This window comes from Scardinius erythrophthalmus (assembly GCF_964197995.2).
Source record: "Scardinius erythrophthalmus genome assembly, chromosome: 1".
Classification (NCBI taxonomy): domain Eukaryota; kingdom Metazoa; phylum Chordata; class Actinopteri; order Cypriniformes; family Leuciscidae; genus Scardinius; species Scardinius erythrophthalmus.
Window position 1 is genome coordinate 45624734 of NC_138221.1, and position 19950 is coordinate 45644683.

At 37.5% G+C, this 19950-nt stretch overlaps 2 protein-coding genes across 8 annotated transcripts in view; both read right to left on the minus strand.

Moving 5' to 3' along the window:
* Positions 1-10609, minus strand: part of kcnc3a (potassium voltage-gated channel, Shaw-related subfamily, member 3a) — a gene marked incomplete at its 5' end in the record, with an annotated part of 80609 nt that extends 70000 nt beyond the window's left edge. For 4 of the 7 annotated variants that reach the window (XM_081392510.1, XM_081392512.1, XM_081392511.1 and 1 more), the window contains one exon: positions 3984-4045. In XM_081392510.1, coding sequence (XP_081248636.1) covers positions 3984-4045 — 62 coding nt within the window. Of the gene's footprint in view, positions 1-3983; positions 4046-5336; positions 5402-10312 lie in introns of those variants that run through there. The other 3 variants (XM_081392513.1, XM_081392514.1, XM_081392515.1) reach the window with 2 other exon arrangements.
* A 1172-nt stretch (positions 10610-11781) lies between these two features.
* On the minus strand, positions 11782-18300 carry saxo3 (stabilizer of axonemal microtubules 3; the record flags this gene model as incomplete). Its single annotated transcript, XM_081374442.1, has 5 exons — positions 11782-12136; positions 13523-13611; positions 17419-17535; positions 17643-17822; positions 18211-18300. 5 exons carry the CDS (start codon positions 18298-18300, stop codon positions 11782-11784), a joined length of 831 nt encoding a protein of 276 aa, XP_081230568.1.
* Between the last annotated feature and the right edge of the window lie 1650 nt (positions 18301-19950).

A 19950-nucleotide genomic window follows, 5' to 3' on the forward strand; every position in this document is an offset into this window, starting at 1 on the left:
CAAGTTCATTTAGAAGTTACTACACAAAGCAATTTTTTAGATTGCCTAGCAAAACAGTGTACAAGGGTCAGATTTCACAGACAAATGTCCTCCTCCCTTGTTTTGCTGTGCTGTCTTTTCCGGCTTTCACAATAACTCCTATATCTGTGTGCCTCTTGTTTGGCTGTGCTGCACGGCTGCTCCATACATATCTGTCAAACTGTCTTCCCTCATTACTTATCCACTCTTATCCACTCTGCTCAGCTCACTCTTTCCCTTGCTTGCCCTTATGTCCCACTGTGATTAACTGTTAAAACAACAAAGATCACAGGAGAGTGAGAACCGTAGGAAAGAGAGAGGCTGAATCACATGAAACAAGGTAAATTGATTCGCTGCTTCTCTAAATGAAGATAGTTAGGTTGGTTTCTACATTCAGCACCATGGACAGCGTTTCAGTTCATCATTTAAAGCTAAGGACAAGATATAGTTCAAAGTTGAGCAAAAAAAAAAAAAAAACAAATTATACCAGACATCCAAGGAAGTGTCTTAAACAAAAAACATACTAAACCAAATCACACCAATAATAAATAATAATAATAACATAAAAATAAAGTAATAAAAAAAAAAATTAAAAAAAATGTTGTTTCAATGTATAGTATTTCATTATATATAAATAAATCCTCAAAAGTCTAAACACTTTGGCTCTGCTGCACTATCAAAACACTATGTTTGCCTGAGCAGCCCAACATTCAACATTGGCTAAACCAATGGAGTATTTGTAAGGTGTTTAGATATAACAAGCTTATGGTGGTAAAATAAATAATTATAAGGAACACAAATGGGTGTATATATATATAAAAAAAAAAAAGATGAATAGGAAACCCTGAAACTGAGAGGAAACTAGGTGGGAAAACAGTTGTACAAACAAAGCGAAAAAAGGCTCCCATAAAAGGGAAACCATTGTCAAGTGTGTACCTGGATAAGGGGGAAGTACATTAAAGTGTGCATGTCCATTGGGATGGGGGGTTGGATGTAAGGACAGATACGCCTATAAAAGACAACAGCACTCTATCGACAGAGAGCAAGGAGAGAGGAAAAACGGAGAGAACAGGTTACGGCCACTGAGGGGGATGTGAAGGAATGACTGCAGTAAAGGTAAATGAGGCTCCATTCATAAATTATTCAATTTAGAGAAACAATTGACAAAGAGAAGTGATACATACATGCACTATTATGAGAAGGAAGTAGATCTGACCCATATCTACCCTACTGTTCTTCTATCTTACAGTATGCTGTACTGCGTCTGCATTATACCTTCACTCTAACTCCCTTTCTCTCTGTCTGGTGCAGTGTTGGTTCTTTGGATATTTCTACTTGCTATCCCACTGCAGTTGAAGCTCAGCGGTGCTCAAAGGCCACCTAGAGGCTTCATCGAGGAACTGCACAGCACAAAATACTGCAGTACCCCCTCCTCTTCAAGCTTTCTCCCCGACTGAGGTATGGATGCCTTATGCAAAGCATATGTCGATGCATTGCATACAGGGTTGTGTCCCTTTTTAGCCCATACACTCTTTTAAGTAACAGGAATCACTTAACAAATGTAAAATAATTTATACAAACCAAGCAGGTACTATCTCAGTCTCAACCTGCTGCTTGAGCCCAGTGATTGTTGAGGCTTTTTGCAATCCCTTCCTCGTGCTCTCTCTCTCTCTCTCTCTCTCTCTCTCTCTCTCTCTCTCTCTCTCTCTCTCTCTCTCTCTCTCTCTCTCTCTCTCTCTCTCTCTCTCGCTCTCTCTCTCTCTCTCTCTCATTTGTGTGCACTAAGCTACTCTTAGCCGAGTTGCTCATATCGACGTCTCCTGTGGAATAGCACTAAAAGAAAATAAATTAACAGAGCAAGGACGCTTGCGTACACAAACATAGTGACATTCGCAAAAAAAAAGCCATGTCACAGCACAATTAATTAGCTTAAAATGAATTTGTGCTGTGCAAAGACAAACTACACAGCATTGGCACACATGAATAATACGATATATCCTCAGAAGGTCATCAGTCAGACTTTGACCTCTGCTTTGAAACTAATCACTCCGCTCTGACTGCTGAGAACAGAAGCTCTTTTCAAAAGGCCCACTCTTTTTCAGCCGAGAGAAAGAGATACAGAAAGGAGCTTAGAAGACTCATCTTACAGCGACAGCATTGAGACGTAGGCTACATGACTATATTCCCATATCTAACACTAACAGTGTTCTTAAGATAGTTATAAGCCTCCCCCCCCACCCCCCCAGCCCCATCTCTCGTTAAAACCTAATTAATAAAAGTGCCCTCTCTGGTTAATTACCATCCCTTTATAGTCCCCTATTAAGTACTCAGGGAATGAAGCCGGAGAGAGATGGGATATAATTGTGTTAAGCCAAATCACACATGAACTTGATGGAAACTATTCTTAGAGGTGGGAAAGAATGGAGTAGGGTGACCAAAAAAAAAAAAAAAAGGAATTAAAACCAGACGGAGGACAGAGAAGGTCATCTCAGGTGATCGGTAAGGGTCACACTGTCAGGAAGGGGTATATTAGTGAGGATGCGAAATCATGGAAAGGCATCAGCAGGAGGAAGTGAAAATGATTTGAAATAAGGTGCTGCCAATAGGATGTGAGTGGGTGAAGGAGGGAGGCAGAAGGGGAGGGACCAGAGACTGAGAGAAATAAACAGAAAAAGTTTAACTGGTGTGTGATACGGTGAGAAAGTGTAGAGGAAGGTGAAAACAAGTTAGAATGAAGGTGTTGCTTAAACTGGTCGTTCTCAACTGGTTCAAGATAATGTCCCTATTATCAAACAATGAACTTAATATCATAAAATAAAGTAGAATTAGAAGCACAGTCAAAAGTTTCAACAACAAAAAACAAGGGAAAATGTTTCATCCTCCATTTTAACAGCTGATTTAGTTATTATTAACTGTATTTAGCATTGTTATTATCTACAACTTTATCAGAACCATTTTTTGGGGACCCTCCAGTTGAGAATCATCGTTAGAGTATTAGCAAGATATGGGAGAAATGGGAGGATGAAGAGAGTTCCATCCACAGCTAAAATATACTTTTGACTGAGTATTGTTTGCAGTTGCCATTGGGTAGGGAGTCATGATGCCACACACACACACACACACACACACACACACACACACACACACACACACACACACACACACACACACACACACACACACACACACAAGCTGCTTATGCAGTGGCTGGAATGAGAAGACTGACATACCTCGGGCATATACTTGGCTACTCTCTTTAAAATAAAACAGAATTAGGGATCTGCTTCAGAGTATAAGAAAAGAGTGTGAAGAAGATTTGACATTTATGCTAACATAGTGAAAAGACACCTACTGTACATCAAGCCAATACAGATATCAGGGTGACATGACTATGTGGGAAAAAAATCAGACTCTCAATCATTGTGGGACGTGAAACGTACATATATTTGTTGGACTGACAACTCAAAATGTAACATACCAAAAATACCTTTAAAAAATAAGGGGGGTTTAAGTCAGTGTGCGAATCATTGAGTGACTTTCATGGAGCCTACTTTTTACTGTCAGAAACTTAGCTAACAGTAAAATAATAAACATAAAAAAAAAAAACTAAAGGTCCTCGTATAATTGTGTAAATATGTGATTATGTGACAAATAGGCCTAATAGATTGGCTATCATGAATTGATTCGCCATGGATACCTACTCAGGCTAACGGGAATTCTATTCGTGAAGTGACTTTTATGGTAATCAAAGCATTCCATAATTCGCACGCTGGTTTAAGTGAGAAAAACAAAGTAAACCTGACTAGGCTACTACTTGTTGAGTCCGTTGACTGGCAGAGGGTAGGCAGGCCTGGTCTTTGCATGGGTACACCGGGCACACAGTCAGACATAAATACTTTTGTCACTTGTACACAAGATCACGACACAGACACGGCACAAACACCTATATTACATAGGCTACTTACTCGCTTTGGGTCAGGCTCTGTTCGCGTGCGTGCAGTGTGCGTGTTTCTGAACACACACACATGAACACACAAACTGCACAAAAACGCTACGTGAAATTCAGTGTTTTCTGACTGAATGGAGGGATCCTCTTGGCGTGGGGTCCGAATGACTGTGCAGAATACTTAAACATAAGATTTTGTTTTCTATAAAATGTGTACAGTTATGAATAATGTAGGCTAATATATTCTTGCAACAAGAACTGGCAGTTCAAAATGTGCTATACTGGGTAGTCGCGCAGTTCCTTAATTGATATAAAAGACTAGCTTTCTTAATATCTATGTTTATTATATATCGCCTATGGACCAGCTGCTACCCTTGTACCTCAAATAAATTACTCCCGCCGTTATATGCATGGGTGTTACAGATCTATTATATCATTTTCGCCCTGATAAATAAGCATTTCTATGATTTACCAAAGCTCGTGTTAACCAATTAGGCTACTTTTATTCACTAAACGAAACAGTCTATCCAACCAAGCGAAGCGAGCAACGGGGAAACACCTCTCTCTATTTCTTTAATCTTCATGCACTCACTCCATTAACAGTCTATCCCTTTCTTCTCAGTTTTAGCATCCTTTCTTCCGTGTCTTCACCTGCTCCCGTTGTCCAGGGTCAAAAAGACCGTAACCAGGTTGCAGACTGAGAGGTCTGTGTGAATTTATTTAAGGCGAACAAACAATCTCTTCCGTCCGTTTTTCCCCCTCCCTTCTTTCTCTGTCGATCTTTTGGTTTTGTAAATCTGTATTTCCATGCAATTTAGTCCTTAATCTAAAGGTGACATGGGATCCCTCTGTGTTGTTCCCTCAGCTCTTTAAAGGGAAAGGTGGCAGCTGGTGCCCCCTCCCCAAACCCCACCCTGTGCTATTTAACCATATACACGCCAAGAACCAAACCTGTCGCTATCTCCAGCATTTCGTCCAGTGTCACGATTTTACACGATTTTTTTTAGTCCTTATAAAACGAACACAGTCCAATACCCACTTCATGTAGAATTATTTAAAAAAGCGTAGATAGATAGATAGATAGATAGATAGATAGATAGATAGATAGATAGATAGATAGATAGATAGATAGATAGATAGATAGATAGATAGATAGATAGATAGATAGATAGATAGATAGATAGATAGATAGATAGATAGATAGATAGATAGATAGATAGATAGATTGGTATTTAGATTGGTATCTGGTATTTACCTCATTGCCTGATTAACCTCTATTTAGCTAGTCTTTTGCTACCAGGTCAGGCTTACTTATGGCATACACCATATGCAACAATAACAATCATTGACTCAAAAGATCTTTCATGCTTACCCTCAGGTGAAAGCTTCCTGGATCTTTTTTTGTCCTGGTCAGGTGAAGATATACAAGTGCCTACTCTATTCACTGTAAAAAAAAAACCTGTAAAAAAACGGTATTATTCCGGCAGCTGGGGCGCCAGAAAATTACCGTAAAATAACGGCAAAAAACAATCACGTTAAAATACAGTAATTTTCCATAATTAAATAACAGATTATATCTTTAATATTACATTAAATCTTATGTAATTACTGGGATTTTTAATGTTTTAAAAAGTCATATACACCTTTAAAACAATTAAATACTGTAAATTTAAGGTTTTATAAAATTATTTTATATAATAATGCTGTCTATCTACAGTAATTTTCTTTTAATATAGTTTTTATGTGTAAAATAACAATGAAATTATGTATAAAAAATGCACACAAGTACATAAATTCAAATACAAATGTTTGTAAATTTACAGTTTTATTTTTTATTTGTACAGATCCAATTTCACAACATCTCTAATTACGTTCTTAATAATAGCAAATGTACAGTCAATTTCTTTTAAATTAACTAAATGTATGAGTACAAATTACCTGCATATTTAAAGTATTAGTAATTGAACAAACACTAAACATCAAGATAAGTGATTGATAGGAAATAGAAGCTTAGTATATAATTTAGAACATGTAAAAATATCCACAATAAAAAGCAATTACCGTATACCTTTACAGTATAACTTATTTTAACATTTACAATTACATTTTATCCAAAGTGACTAACCAATTAAGATAATAATTAAAGATAATAAAAAGCAACAAGTGCAGTGACAAGTCCCAGTTAGTCTAGTACAGTACACATAGAAAGGTGTTTTTTTTTTTTTTTTGTAACAAAGATTAAGTATTATTGGGTGAAGTGTTTATGAAAAAGATGGATCTTTAGCAGTTTCTTGAAAATGTGTTGCGTTGCGCCGGTCATTCCACCAGCAGGAAACAGTCCAGGTAAATGTCAGTGAAAGTGGTTTTGTGTCTCTTTGGGATGATGGCACCACAAGGCGCCGTTCACTTGCAGAGCACATGCTTCTGGAGACACACAGATCTGAAGTAGTGAGTTTAGGCATAGGGCTACCTTTAAAGACAACTCTTGCTGCAGCATCTGGATCAGTTGCAGAGGTTTGACTGACACTGGAAGAGCTGCCAGGAGGGCATTACAATAGCCCAGTCTGGATAGAACAAGAGAGTTGTGTAGCTCCGATAGGAAGGGCCTGATCCTCCTAATGATAAGGCAAATCAGCAGGATCACAGCAAGTATGTTTTGGCTGAAAGCTGAACCATAAGCAGTTCTGTCTTGGCAAGGCTGATTTAAAGGTGAAGGTCATTCATCCAGCAAGAATTTTCCATCAGGTAGGCTGAGATGCGAGCAGCAACCGTCAGATCATCTAGCTGGATTAAAAGATATGTGTCATTAAGATAGTAGTGATAGGAAAAGTCATGTTTCTAAATGACAGAGCCCCACCAAAATGATGTCCGAAAGACGTCTTTTCAATGTCTTTGTTACAAAAATCAAAGGTTGAAATGCCGTCCACTGAGGAGCCAGAATGAAAGTTATGAAGTCTTTTTTTGACGTGTTCTGCACGTCCGATATAGACGTTCATCGAACCTTCGTACAAGGTTAAAACTAGTTAAAATGTGGCCATTGTGGACATATTTCAACATCATTTATGGTCTCATTTAGACATAATTACTTTGACTATTGCTGTCAGATGATCTTAGTGAGAATTAACAGAGGTTTAGATGTTGATATTCGTTTAATTTGAAGTGTCACCATTGTGGCGATCCGTGTTTGCTTTAGTTGGGCTCTTGGTCCCCGTTCCTTTTACTTTAACTTTTCTTTGGCTGCTGTAACAGTGTGTTTGTGTAACACAATTGTTGTGGCAGAGAAAGCCTAGAAAAAGTTTGAGGTGTTATCAGTTCAATGTTGATGATGACATAATTATCACAAAAATGGGCCTTTAATATTGTGTTTAAAGTTTTGTGTTTATATTTGCCATTAATAACCAACAACCTTGTGGAACTGCATTATTGGTGAAGGTGTATTTATTTGAAGGTGTGTAAAAAGCATGTGCACATGATGTTTTGAGCAAGAGTATCATACAGTCACACACAGACATCAAGATTGTGCATATGATTTCCAACAATGGTGACAATTAAAAAAAAAGCTTCATGCTGCAATGCATGATGGGTAGCTTTCATAGTACAAAACTCATCCTTAATTCCCAAGCTTTTTTTGGTTGTCACCGTTGTTGTGATTCATATCCAAAATCTTGATGTCTGTGTGTGACTGTATGATACTCTTGCTCAAAACATCATGTGCACATGCTTTTTACACACCTTCAAATAAATACACCTTCACCAATAATGCAGTTCCAAAAGGTTGGTGGTTATTAACGGCAAATATAAACACAAAACTTTAAACACAATATTAAAGGCTCATTTTGTGATAATTATGTCATCATCAACATTGAACTGATAACACCTCATACTTTTTCTAGGCTTTCCCTGCCACAACAATTGTGTTACACAAACACACTGTTACAGCAGCCAAAGAAAAGCTCAAATAAAAGGAACGGGGACCAAGAGCCCAACTAAAGCAAACACGGATCGCCACAATGGTGACACTTCAAATTAAACTAATATCAACATCTAAACCTCTGTTAATTCTCACTAAGATCATCTGACAGCAATAGTCAAAGTAATTATGTCTAAATGAGACCATAAATGATGTTGAAATATGTCCACAATGGCCACATCTGAACTAGTTTTAACCTTGTACGAAGGTTCGATGAACGTCTATATCGGACGTGCAGAACACGTCAAAAAAAGACGTCATAACTTTCATTCTGGCTCCTCAGTGGACGGCATTTCAACGTCTGATTTTTGTAACAAAGACATTGAAAAGAAGTCTTTCGGACATAATTTTGCTTAGTGGGTAGTTAAAAAAATAATAAAAAAATAAAGAAAGATGGGTGGAATCTAACACAATCGTAATCTTGCTGTAGCAAATCCAAACCTTGTGCATACTTTTAGTGCAATCATATGGAATCAGAAGACTGTTATGAACATATGGAATCAGAACCGTTATGATTTTTATGTTTTAATGAATTCTTCCCATACCTTGTTTGCCATGATCATCTGCTTTCCACGTGACCTGAAATCACACACACACACACACACACACACACACACACACACACACACACAAGTTATTTTAAAACTCAGTATTAGATTTACACATGTCAGAATATGTTCCATTGGGACAATGCAAAAACTCAAATGACTATGATCTTGAAGCTGAGCTGGAAAGGCTAACAGTAATATTTTGAGCTGCCATGTGATTTTAGCTAAGTTACATTTATAGAAAGTAAAGTTAAATGAATATGATTTACTGTGACCTAGCTGCACACCTAGGTCCTAGGGGTTCATCATGTTGTATTCATATTCTAGTATTCCTGTTCTAGGCTTTCCTGTATCATCAACAAGTACCTTAAGTTACAGTATTTTGATTTCTTAACGGTCTTAATAAAGTTAGTCATGTTAACTATTACGAAATAAACAAAAGAAACACGGTAGGCCTATTTTTAGTAAAACTGTGGCTATTACAATGGTAAAAAATCAGCTAAAAACGTGTTTACTACAATTTTATTATAATAAAATAAAGTATTTTTTTAAGAGAAAAGTTTTCAGCTTCCAGACAGTGTTTCAAAATATCCCGCCATTTATTGATTTAATGTTACTGACTATCATAACGAAGATTTTATACACAATTATGGACTTTAATATGAATAACAAGTCTACTAAAGATTGTTTTAGGTCTTTAAGTTAATAAGTAGAGATGTGGGTTGGGTTCAACTGATCTTTCTTAACACAGATCGATAATTAAAAACGCATGCTGCATTTTCAGTGTTTTGCCCTGACCCAGTTATAACTGAACATCATTTAAGAATGCTAACGTTAGCATGGACACTGTCTAACCACTTAACACAAATGTAATATAAAATATCGTACACACATGTAGTATGAGACTCTTACCTCAGCCGTTGATCGGTCGGGATGAGGTCCGCTGTGACGACGAACCAGGCTCACTGAAAAAGGGCGCATTATTTCTGGACTGACTGACAGACTACAAACAACTAATATGTGTTCAGCGCTCCTGCTCACGGCTGGTTGCTTCTGTCGAATACGATTATAGCTTTGAACCACTGTGATCACAATCCACGACTACTTCACGAGCGTAGACTGAAACTTCAAATCTCCCGCTTGCCCTTGACACAGATCGACGACAGAGACAGATCTGTAGCTAACTGTTGTGGGCGGGACTAGCAGCAACGAAACGTAATGGCGGATAATTTGAATCTGCGCGCGCGCGCGGGCACACACACACACACACACACACATACATACAAACGCACACAAAGCCACGCAGATTTGGAAAAACGATTCATAAAAGACATAAAATATAGGCCTAAATGAAATTTTCGGGCAAATAGCCTACAAATGATGATCAAAATGAACATCTATTTGCAAGACAAAATTAAAAGACTATAAATAATTAAATAGGCTTGCCTAATGTGTGTACAAATCTTAAAACTCACTTTAACCCCCACATGCTTAATAATCTTTAAGGAAAACATGTTTAGTGACTGCTGATTTCTGCAGTTATACCTTATTTTCTTTGTTTTCTAATTCCACAGAAATAATCTGTAAAATATTACTTAATTTTTTATGTAAAATTACACATAACCCTATAAAATTACAGAGAATTTCCTTTTAAAAACGTAAAATTAATGTAAAACCAAAATAAAAGCAATTACCTGTAAATTTAATAGTGGACCTTTAAATTACAACAAATATCTGTAAAATAACAGGTATTCACTGTATAATGACAAAACGACAAAATTCTGTTAAAAAATACAGACCGTTTCCTGTAAATTTACAGTTTTTTTTTACAGTGTTGCTATTGAACTTTCTTTGTACAGCTGAAGTATGATGAAAAAAATATTTGTCTTTATAAAATAAAAGTTTATTTAAACAAAAGAGAAATATACTTGGTTACACAATAATCCAAAAACTTGTTAGCAAATAATCAAAAGGTTACAGATTATGATTCTTCAGCTAATCCATTCCTGGGGCATCCCAGAAAATGGATGTACAAAGAGTAACTTCTAAGCAGTTCACACAAGCAATCTGATAAAAAAGCTTGAGCTTCTCAGGTTATGAAATAGCAGCAGGCAAAAATAGGGATCTAGAGAGAGTTCACTCTCTTTTCTGAGGTATACCACATACATTGTTCCTGTTTTACGCAACTTTGTTTTTTTTAGAGGAACTGAGGAAAACAGTCTTGTGACTTTTATGCTTAGCTTGCACCATGCCATTCTGCATAGTTGCAGATAAGTCCTCTTGTGTCACTCTTATTTGTTTATGGTGTTTCCTTTGTGTTTGTGCGTATGTCTGAGTGTATTTGGTGGTACATTTAACTCCTTATTAAAATATTCCACTACAATAGATAGACTTGAACTCACAAACTAGATCACATAAATTGTAGGATCAATACTTGGAGCTTAAAATTCACTTTTTATTTGAAATATTACACAAAAATTATAGTATATGGTATAAGAAATTATAAATGACATCCAGATTACTTCCACTGTTGGCCAGTATGAGTGTCTTTTACCTTGGTCAGTGTGTTTTTCCTGGGCTCGTAAATTACCAGTGTAAATCTGTAGCCCTGATCTACAGTCACTCCATACAGATTTGAGTCTCTTTCTTATGGGAGTTCCATACAGTTTGTGTTTGAAAGACCATCACTTAGGACAAGCACCAGGCCAGGTCTCAGAATTCTGCTCAAACTGATTCAACATCCAAGAAAATCAAATAATGCAAGCTGGGCAAAAGGAGGTAGATATTGGGAAAATATATATATATATATATCCTGAAGGGACACACCAACATTTGGAAACTCAGAAATTTGGCTTAATTGCATTAAAAATTGTAGGCTAGATGGTATAATATTCTAATTCAAATATAGTATCTGAGGACAAATTACCACCCTCTCTGTTATGTTTTTGGCTCTCAACCCTCTTGGGTTGTCTAGATGTGCAGCCAGCTGCCTCCTCAGTGAAATTTCTGCCTCCCCATGGTCTTCCCTTTTTCCTATTTTTTTTCCTGTAATCTTGAATGTTCATTTTTGAGTGCACGATCCCTTTAAGGATAAAGAATACATAGTCACAAAAGGTACACACTCCAGATCAATAAATCAATAATGTTTCCACCAATCACTTCTAACATGTTTTATTCTCCATGTATTACAGACCCTCTGAGTGACGCAAGAAAAGAACAGAAATTAAGCAATATTGATGAAACCATTTTTTGTTTAAGTTCAGATCAATTAGCGCAAAACTGAAAAACAAACTTTTTTCTTATACCAGAGACATCCTATTTCTTCCATATGTCTGATTCTCAGTACTATACATTTTAGGAACACCTAAAATGTCCAGTAACAGGCCTCTACCACCATCTTCTTCCCATTTCACCCCGATTTGTGCAATATCAGCAGCTTGTGATGTTGAGGGAGCCACAGGTACCATAAAACTGTCCATATACAGACTGCTTTTGCCCCTGTGGGGCAAAGGCAGAGGTGGGCGAGGCAGCCGGGGTTGACATGATAAAGTGGATGGAGCTTTGTGAGCAGGAAGTCGGCTGCGAGCCCCGCTCTTGGTAAGTTTTCCATTAAAGGTAGCTGCATCCAGGACGGAGCGAGGAGACAAATCTGACCTGAAAAAGAGGATTATCAATGACTAAGAAAATGATTTAGTGGGTAAAGAGGAGGCACAGGGCTCACAGAAGAGTATTAATACATTGCATGCACGCACTAGTGCTTTGAGGTCCATTATCTTCTTGCCTTATCTCTATGTTGACCATTCACTTATAGCCCATATATTACTTTGTCAATGGAAACACATTTGGGAGATTGTGGGTCCTCTAAAGTTACTAAAGTTAAGAGACTAAAGCTCTTCATTCTTAGCATAGGAAACATCTTAGTATATATGCCACTGCTTTCTCAATAAAAAATAAGCTAAAACACATGAAGCTTTAAGCGGTCTTGAAACAATTTGTTCTTAGTCATGAAGTCAGCAAAGCAGATATGCACAAAAAGAGACATTGCCCATATGTTACACTGTCAAACATAAACCTGCTGTGAAGAAGTGTGTGAATTAGTGTCAATGTGTGCTCGTGACCTTGAGTGCAGCCCACCAATCAAGAGCTGACAAGGTTCAGGAGGCCAGGCCAGAAGATGAGATGAGCAATGCTTCACTAAATCATTTCAATCTGCCTGCAGCAAGCCAACATGAAAAATAAAGCATTCATCTGATGTGCCATATTCAATGTTGGATTAACCTTAAGCCTAATGATTATTAATGGGATCATTCACTAAAAATGAAAGGTCTGTCATCATTTACTCACCCTCATATTGTTTCAAACCTGTATGACTATTTTGAAGAATGTTTCAACAGTCTTCGTTCATACAATGAAGGTAAATGGGGTCCAAAACAACATTGTGCAGACAAAAAAAATGCTAAGACAACTTTTAAAAAATATTACCATTTTTGTGTGTGTTCTACAGAAGAATAAAAGTCATGCAAGTTTGTAATGAAATGGGGGTGAGTAAATAAAGACAGAATTTTAATTGAACTATTTCGTTAAGTCACCTAAAAAACTGTGTTGTGATCAGATCTGACCCTGAAGGTTTGTTAAACTGACCATGTTTGAAGACATTATTTGATCAGTTAGATAACTAAAAGTGTATTATGCGCACTGTAATTCTAACTAGATATCTTGTCTGCAGTTCTGTGGTACACGTTCAAAAGTCAAGAACCAGTTTCAGCTTTAACTGCATGATTCACTATGGGCCAGATCACGGATTTACATCACCCCTGAAGTGTTGTTCTTGGGATGGATGCTTTGCTCTAATGGTATCCAGAAAGCTGATTACTCAAATAGTACATTATCCTCCACTTACATCCTGGGATTGAATCAGATCGGTAAACCTTTTGATCTAAATCATCACTTTTGAGAAGCCACCACTGCTGACCTCAGATCTCGGAATTAGCATTTAATCCACCAGTGCATTCACACTGCCCTCTAGGGGTGGAGAGTTACCTGTGAAAGTGCTTGAAGTCTGCCTTGGTCGTGCTACAGGCTGGCTCTTGCATGAACGCCTGAGTCGTTTCCAGCTGTCGGTACAGTGCCTGAGTAAAATCAAGAGAAGTGTGAGTCATCCCATCAGCCCAGAAGCTCGGGTGGAGATAAAACAGCCGGAGTGCTGCTGAATCCTCATTGCTGTGAGAGCAAGGCCGGATTTACCACCGGGCCGATTGGGCCGGTGCCCGGGGGCCTCTGACCTCTAGGGGGCTTCCAAGACCCCACTAACTGTGTGACCTCATCCTTTTTTCTTTTTTTTTCTTTATTTATTAAATTAAAATAAAATTCATTAATGAGTGAGTGTGTGTGTGTGTGTGTGTGTGTGTGTGTGTGTGTGTGTGTGTGTGTGTGTGTGTGTGTGTGTGTTAACAATAATTTATTTGCACACAAAAAATTATCATGATCAGATCAGTTTTTTGGCTGTGTCCTGAGGCTTCCTACACCGTAAACTGAACACAGTAACGAACGATGACGTTGATTTTACCATATCAATCCGAATGTGAGTCCAATAATGAAACACTGGAAGAACTAGTTATTCAACCCAAACCTCCATCGCAAGGACGACTTGAGCAGGGGTGCGTTTCCCGAAAGCATCGTTGGCCAACTATGGTCGCAAGTTCATCGCAATGTCCATTGAACTCTATTGGTAACGACGGAACTTGCGACCATAGTTGGCCAACGATGCTTTCGGGAAACGCACCCCAGGACTTGTTTCTCAGTGATACACTACTCAGTTTGAGGTACATTATGAGATGTGATGTAATTCCTCACCATCAGCATTAACAAGTGCATGTATATCAAACAAACCAATTATTTTACTTGTACTTATTTATTTACAGAGTATTTTTCTAATTTATTGCGGTGAACACGTGGGAACTATCAACAGTGCATACATTAGCCGAGCTCTAGCATGAATGACTGATGTAACATAAACGTTGTTAAAACAAATCTTGCTCCATGCTTAATCTTTCCTCAAAGTATTGATGAGAACCACAGACAATCTGCATTAATAGACACAGTTATAGGTAATAGTGGCCCACAAACTGATTAGCATAGGTATTTAAATAAGACAGTGATAATGTGAGTTAGCCAGTTAGCAGGAGACCTACACAAAATAATTCTCAAAACTAAGTATTTTGAACTCCATCTTCCAAGAGCAAGCGGTTTCCAGCACCCACAGGCTATCCAGCACCCACAGGGATCAGCTGTAGTGTTTGAAGGGTTTCAAGTTTTCCCTGGTGTCGGTAATATGCTAATGTTTCGTCTTGACGTCACAATGAAATGGCTTATGACCAGGCACGGATTTAGAAAGCAGAGGCCCCTGGGCACAAAATCTTGGAGGCCCCCCTCGTAGGCTCGTGGCCCAAACTAACACAGCATCTTAATTTTTAGAAACAGTAAAAGGAAGCTGTGGGTTTTTCTTTATTTTAAAACAAAACCACTTTCTCCAACTCCATTTCTTGTAATGTTAACTGTGACAGAAAAGGAGATCTATAAATGCACTGTTAGACATTTTATCGTATTTTTGCAGTAACTTACTGGCAGCACTATTGCCAGTAAGTTACTGTAAGTTCCCCTTTACAGTAGCTTACCTGCAAATGTGTTTTACGGTATGATGCCCTTACCACAATTTAATTTTACAGTAAGATGCCCTTACCGCAATTTAATTTTACAGTATGATGCCCTTACTGCAATTTAATTTTACAGTAAGATGCCCATACCGCAATTTCATTTTACAGTATTATGCCCTTACTGCGACTTATTTTTACAGTATAAAACAGTACTATTTTATTATTTATATTTTACATGAATGCTATTGAATTTAATCAATTCCAAAAAAGTGACTTGAGTCCATGTACATCAGCATATTCTTTATTCACAGTCACAATCAATTACATCCATTTTATTTTTTTATTGTGATGCAACATCAGGCAAGGCAGTTTTATTCATATAGCACGTCATACACGTTGGCAATTAAAAGTGCTTTACACAGTAAGGAATTAAAATAATCACAAAATAAAAGACAGGAAAATTAAAGTGCCCCTATTATGGATTTTTGAAAATGACTTTCATGTAATGTTTAACAGCTCTAAGGCCTCGTTTACTCTGTAAGTGAAATGTAACCCAATTCCGATTTTTTGCTTATGTGAGACAGATCGGATGTGTTCTATGACAGTATAAACAGGAAAAAAAGGCATGCATTCTGATATTTCGAGATCGGTTTCAGGCCTCATTCATTTGTGGAAATAAATCAGATATGTGCCAATGCGACTGTCATATAAACAGGCAGATCGGATTTTCTGAGGCATTAGGCAACGTCTTTCATCAAGGTTTAATGATGAAAGCAACTCCAACACGCGTCTGCAAAGGGACGGATGGGCCTCGTTTACACTGCAGGTCTTGATGCCCAATTCTGATTTGTTGCCTATATCCGATTTTTTGACCCTCCGTTTACACGTTCTTTCAATTGTGACCCATACCTGAAATTAAATTGCAGTAAGGGCATCATACTGTAAAATTAAATTGCGGTAAGGGCATCTTACTGTAAAATTAAATTGCGGAAAGGGCATCATACCGTAAAACACATTTGCAGGTAAGCTACTGTAAAGGGGAACTTACAGTTACTGCAAAAATACGATAAAATGTCTAACAGTGCATTTATAGATCTCCTTTTCTGTCACAGTTAACATTACAAGAAATGGAGTTGGAGAAAGTGGTTTTGTTTTAAAATAAAGAAAAACCCACAGCTTCCTTTTACTGTTTCTAAAAATTATGATGCTGTGTTAGTTTGGGCCACGAGCCTACGAGGGGGGAGGGGGGCCTCCAAGATTTTGTGCCCAGGGGCCTCTGCTTTCTAAATCCGTGCCTGTGTGAGAGTCATCCATTAAGATACTTTGCATGAATTAGAATTTTTTATATTGATGTTTGAAATTCCCTCATCCACACCATTTTTAAAATACATTTCTATTGTCCACTCTCCAAAAAAGCTCCTTAAGCCCACTTATAGAGCACAGTTAAAGGAATATTCTGGGGTTGATACAAGTTAAAGGGAAAGTTCTCTCAATAATCCACGTTTTGTCATTATTGACTCTCCTTTATGTCGTTCCAAACCTGTATGACTCTCTCTCTCTTCAGTGGGACACAAAAGAAGATATTTCAAAAAATGTCTCAGAATTCTCCATACAATGGAAATCAAAGATCACCAAAACTGGTTACTTCAATATCTTATTTTGTGTTTCACATAAGAAAGAAAGTCATACAGGTTTGGAAAAACATGACCGAGAGAAACTTTTGCCAGAATGATCATTTTTTGGTGAACTAGCCCTTTAAGCTCACTTGACAGCATTTGTAGCTTAATACTGATTACCAAAAAGAAAAATGGTTCATCACTCATTTTGTTTTTAAATAAAGCAAAATTTTAGATTACAGTGGCAAATTTACAATAGAATTGAAAGGGGCCATTTTTGGAGGAATTAAAACAGAAATGTTCTTAATTTTATAAAAGAACTAAAATAATTAATTTTCCTGTTAAATCTTGTGCATTATTTAAGCTGTAAAGCTTTAAGCCATTTTAGCATTTGTGTTCATGCTGATGAAGTCGTAAAATTGGATACAACTTTACACAGAAAAGTTAAGTGATTGTTAATGTTTTCACACTAACATCATGTTGCGATGCATATTATCATATGCTATACTTTTGAAACAGTGCATATTTTATTGTTTAAGGATTGACGTAAATCACTTCCATTGTAAGTGCTTCGCTGTGACCCAGATTTGAGCTTTTTTAAAAGAAAGGGACGGACAAGTGCAAACTTCACCTGGGCCTATAATGATGATCAGCTTCATCATCTCACCTGTATCTTGCTATAGTGTTCACCAAGAGGTGCACATGCTGCTAATTGACCTCTGTACTGGTCCTGCATTTCACTGATGGGGTTAGAGACCACTCGCACCGTTGGATGGTCTCTGATCTGCGGAGGATCAAACATATGACAAAAGTGTATATATCATACAGTTCCAAAAACAAAAAGGATATTCTCCAAAGAAAAACTATCTTTTACACACACACAGATCTCACCCTCTGGGCCAGCTCAGCGAGGAAGTGTGTGGTCCAGTGCGGAGGGGCTTTAGAGTGGATTTCATTGTACAGAGGTCCATTTAGTTGCTTTCGGTCGTGCTCAGTGTGTGAGGTGAGAGAGAAGTGAGCAGAGGCCGGCACTCTGTTCTGGCGCTGGAGGACTGGAGGAAGAGGGGCATTCTGGCAGTGACAAGAAGATGCTTGAAGTTGAACGTATCTATATTTGTTAGTAACACATCTTGTTTCTTCAGGTCTTTCATGTTCAGTACCTTTACAGTCTATGTTCAGTACACATGGTATCAAAGCTCTAATTAACAACAACAAAATCCCATAGGCTACTAAAAGTTTCTGACAAAGTGTAATTCTTAATTCTACAATTATTGTTTTGTAAATGTAGCAGCTAAATATAGTTAATTTAGGCGTTTAAACAGACGAAATTCTTTGTTATTTGGTTCAGTTTCGTTTTTGGTCGAAGTTGTTAAATAGCAAGCTGCCAGCTTAACAGTAACAACAACTGCTGCAACCATAATTTTGTATATCTTAATTAATCGACAGGTGGTGACCCTACCTTGCATGTTTTTAAATAAAACGGAGAAGGCTGCAAATACATATGTCCAATGGTTGTGCTAGTTTGGACCTTTCGTCTGTGGTTATCCATGATTTATCCACAAAACTGAAAATAAACAACCAAATAGATGCTGGAACTCCTATCCGTTGAAAATTAGACAAGTGGCATATTACTGAAAAGATCCTTGACGTGTTTAGTCACAGATAATCCATCCATAGGAACGGAGACTGTTTAGTTTATCTGCTGTTATGGAAACGAACACGCGTCCGACTCCTTTAGCGGTCTGAGAAATTATTGCGCGAGGAATAAACGGTAAAATAGTCCTCGATCATGTGAGCTTCATTTCTGAAGAAACATTAATCTAAATAGTTAAAAACCTGAAACAATAAAATAAAGTAAAAAATAAAATTCAAACTTTAGAAAAAAAAATGACAGTTATTTCTGTCACTATTAGGATACTACGATTAAAAGTTTTAAAAAAACATATTTTCATTTGTTTTTTCTTTCTTTTGTGACAGCGGTTAGGGAAGTTCACAACATTAGATGTGAATTTTATAAAATCTATTAAATGATGGTAGATTGACCACAACCCTCTATCGTAAAGAGACGGATCGCAATTCGTTCCTTTTGGCAAGCAGCTCGCATCCCAGTGCCCTAAAAAACGGCCTGCCTAAGAGTCAATTCTATAGACTTAGACGGATTTGCCATTCAATTGAAGAGTTCAAGGAGAATGCTATAGATATGAAGCAAAGATTTCTAGCCAGGGGGTATCCCATTAAAAGTATTGAAGAGGCATATAATATCGCCCTCTCCACACCACGGCCACACCTTTTGAAAAAGAGTGTTAAAAAGGATAAAAAGTTTTCTGTCTCTTGCATAACTACTTTTACTCCAAGATCCTTTATTATTAAAAACACCATTATGAAATACTGGCACCTAATATCTGATGATTCTTCTCTTCAGGATAAATTTAAGGATCCACCTTTGTTTGTGTCCAGACGGGGCCCTAACCTCCGCAACAGGCTAGTAAAAGCATGCATAAGATCAGCTCCTACCCAAACACTCTTAGCACCTCTTAGGGATGGTAACTATCCCTGTGGCAATTGTGCCCAATGTAATAATACACACAAGACCTGTAACTTTAAACATCCCAGATCCGGTAAGAGCTACAATGTGAAGGGCATTATTACATGTAAAACTAAGAATGTTATTTACATTTTAAGATGTCCTTGTGACATGGTGTATGTGGGAAAGACCACACGTAGTTTAAAACAGAGGATAAGTGAGCATAAAAGCTCTATCAGACGTGCTGATCCTAACTACCCTGTGGCCTGTCACTTTACAGAGTGTGCTCACTCAGTCTCTTCTCTCCGTTTTCAGGGAATTGAGCAGATTAAATTATCTAGAGGTGGCAACATTGACAAAGTGCTATGCCAAAGGGAACTGTACTGGATTCATACTTTGGATGCCTTAAGTTATATCCCAAAGGTTTAAATGTGGATTTCGACATGAGTGTCATGCTATAGTCACAGCTGTACTGTTTTTATAAGTCTTGAATACTGCAGTTTATGAAGGTTTTTACTGATGTCCTTGCAGTCTCCATGTACTTATACAGCATGTATGTATATATGTGCTTGTATTTCTGTATTTTTGTATATTTGTACTTATGTTTGTTTCTTGTATTGGGGATTTTCACTATGGGGAGTAAATGTGTAAATTATGTAGATGACTCAATATGTT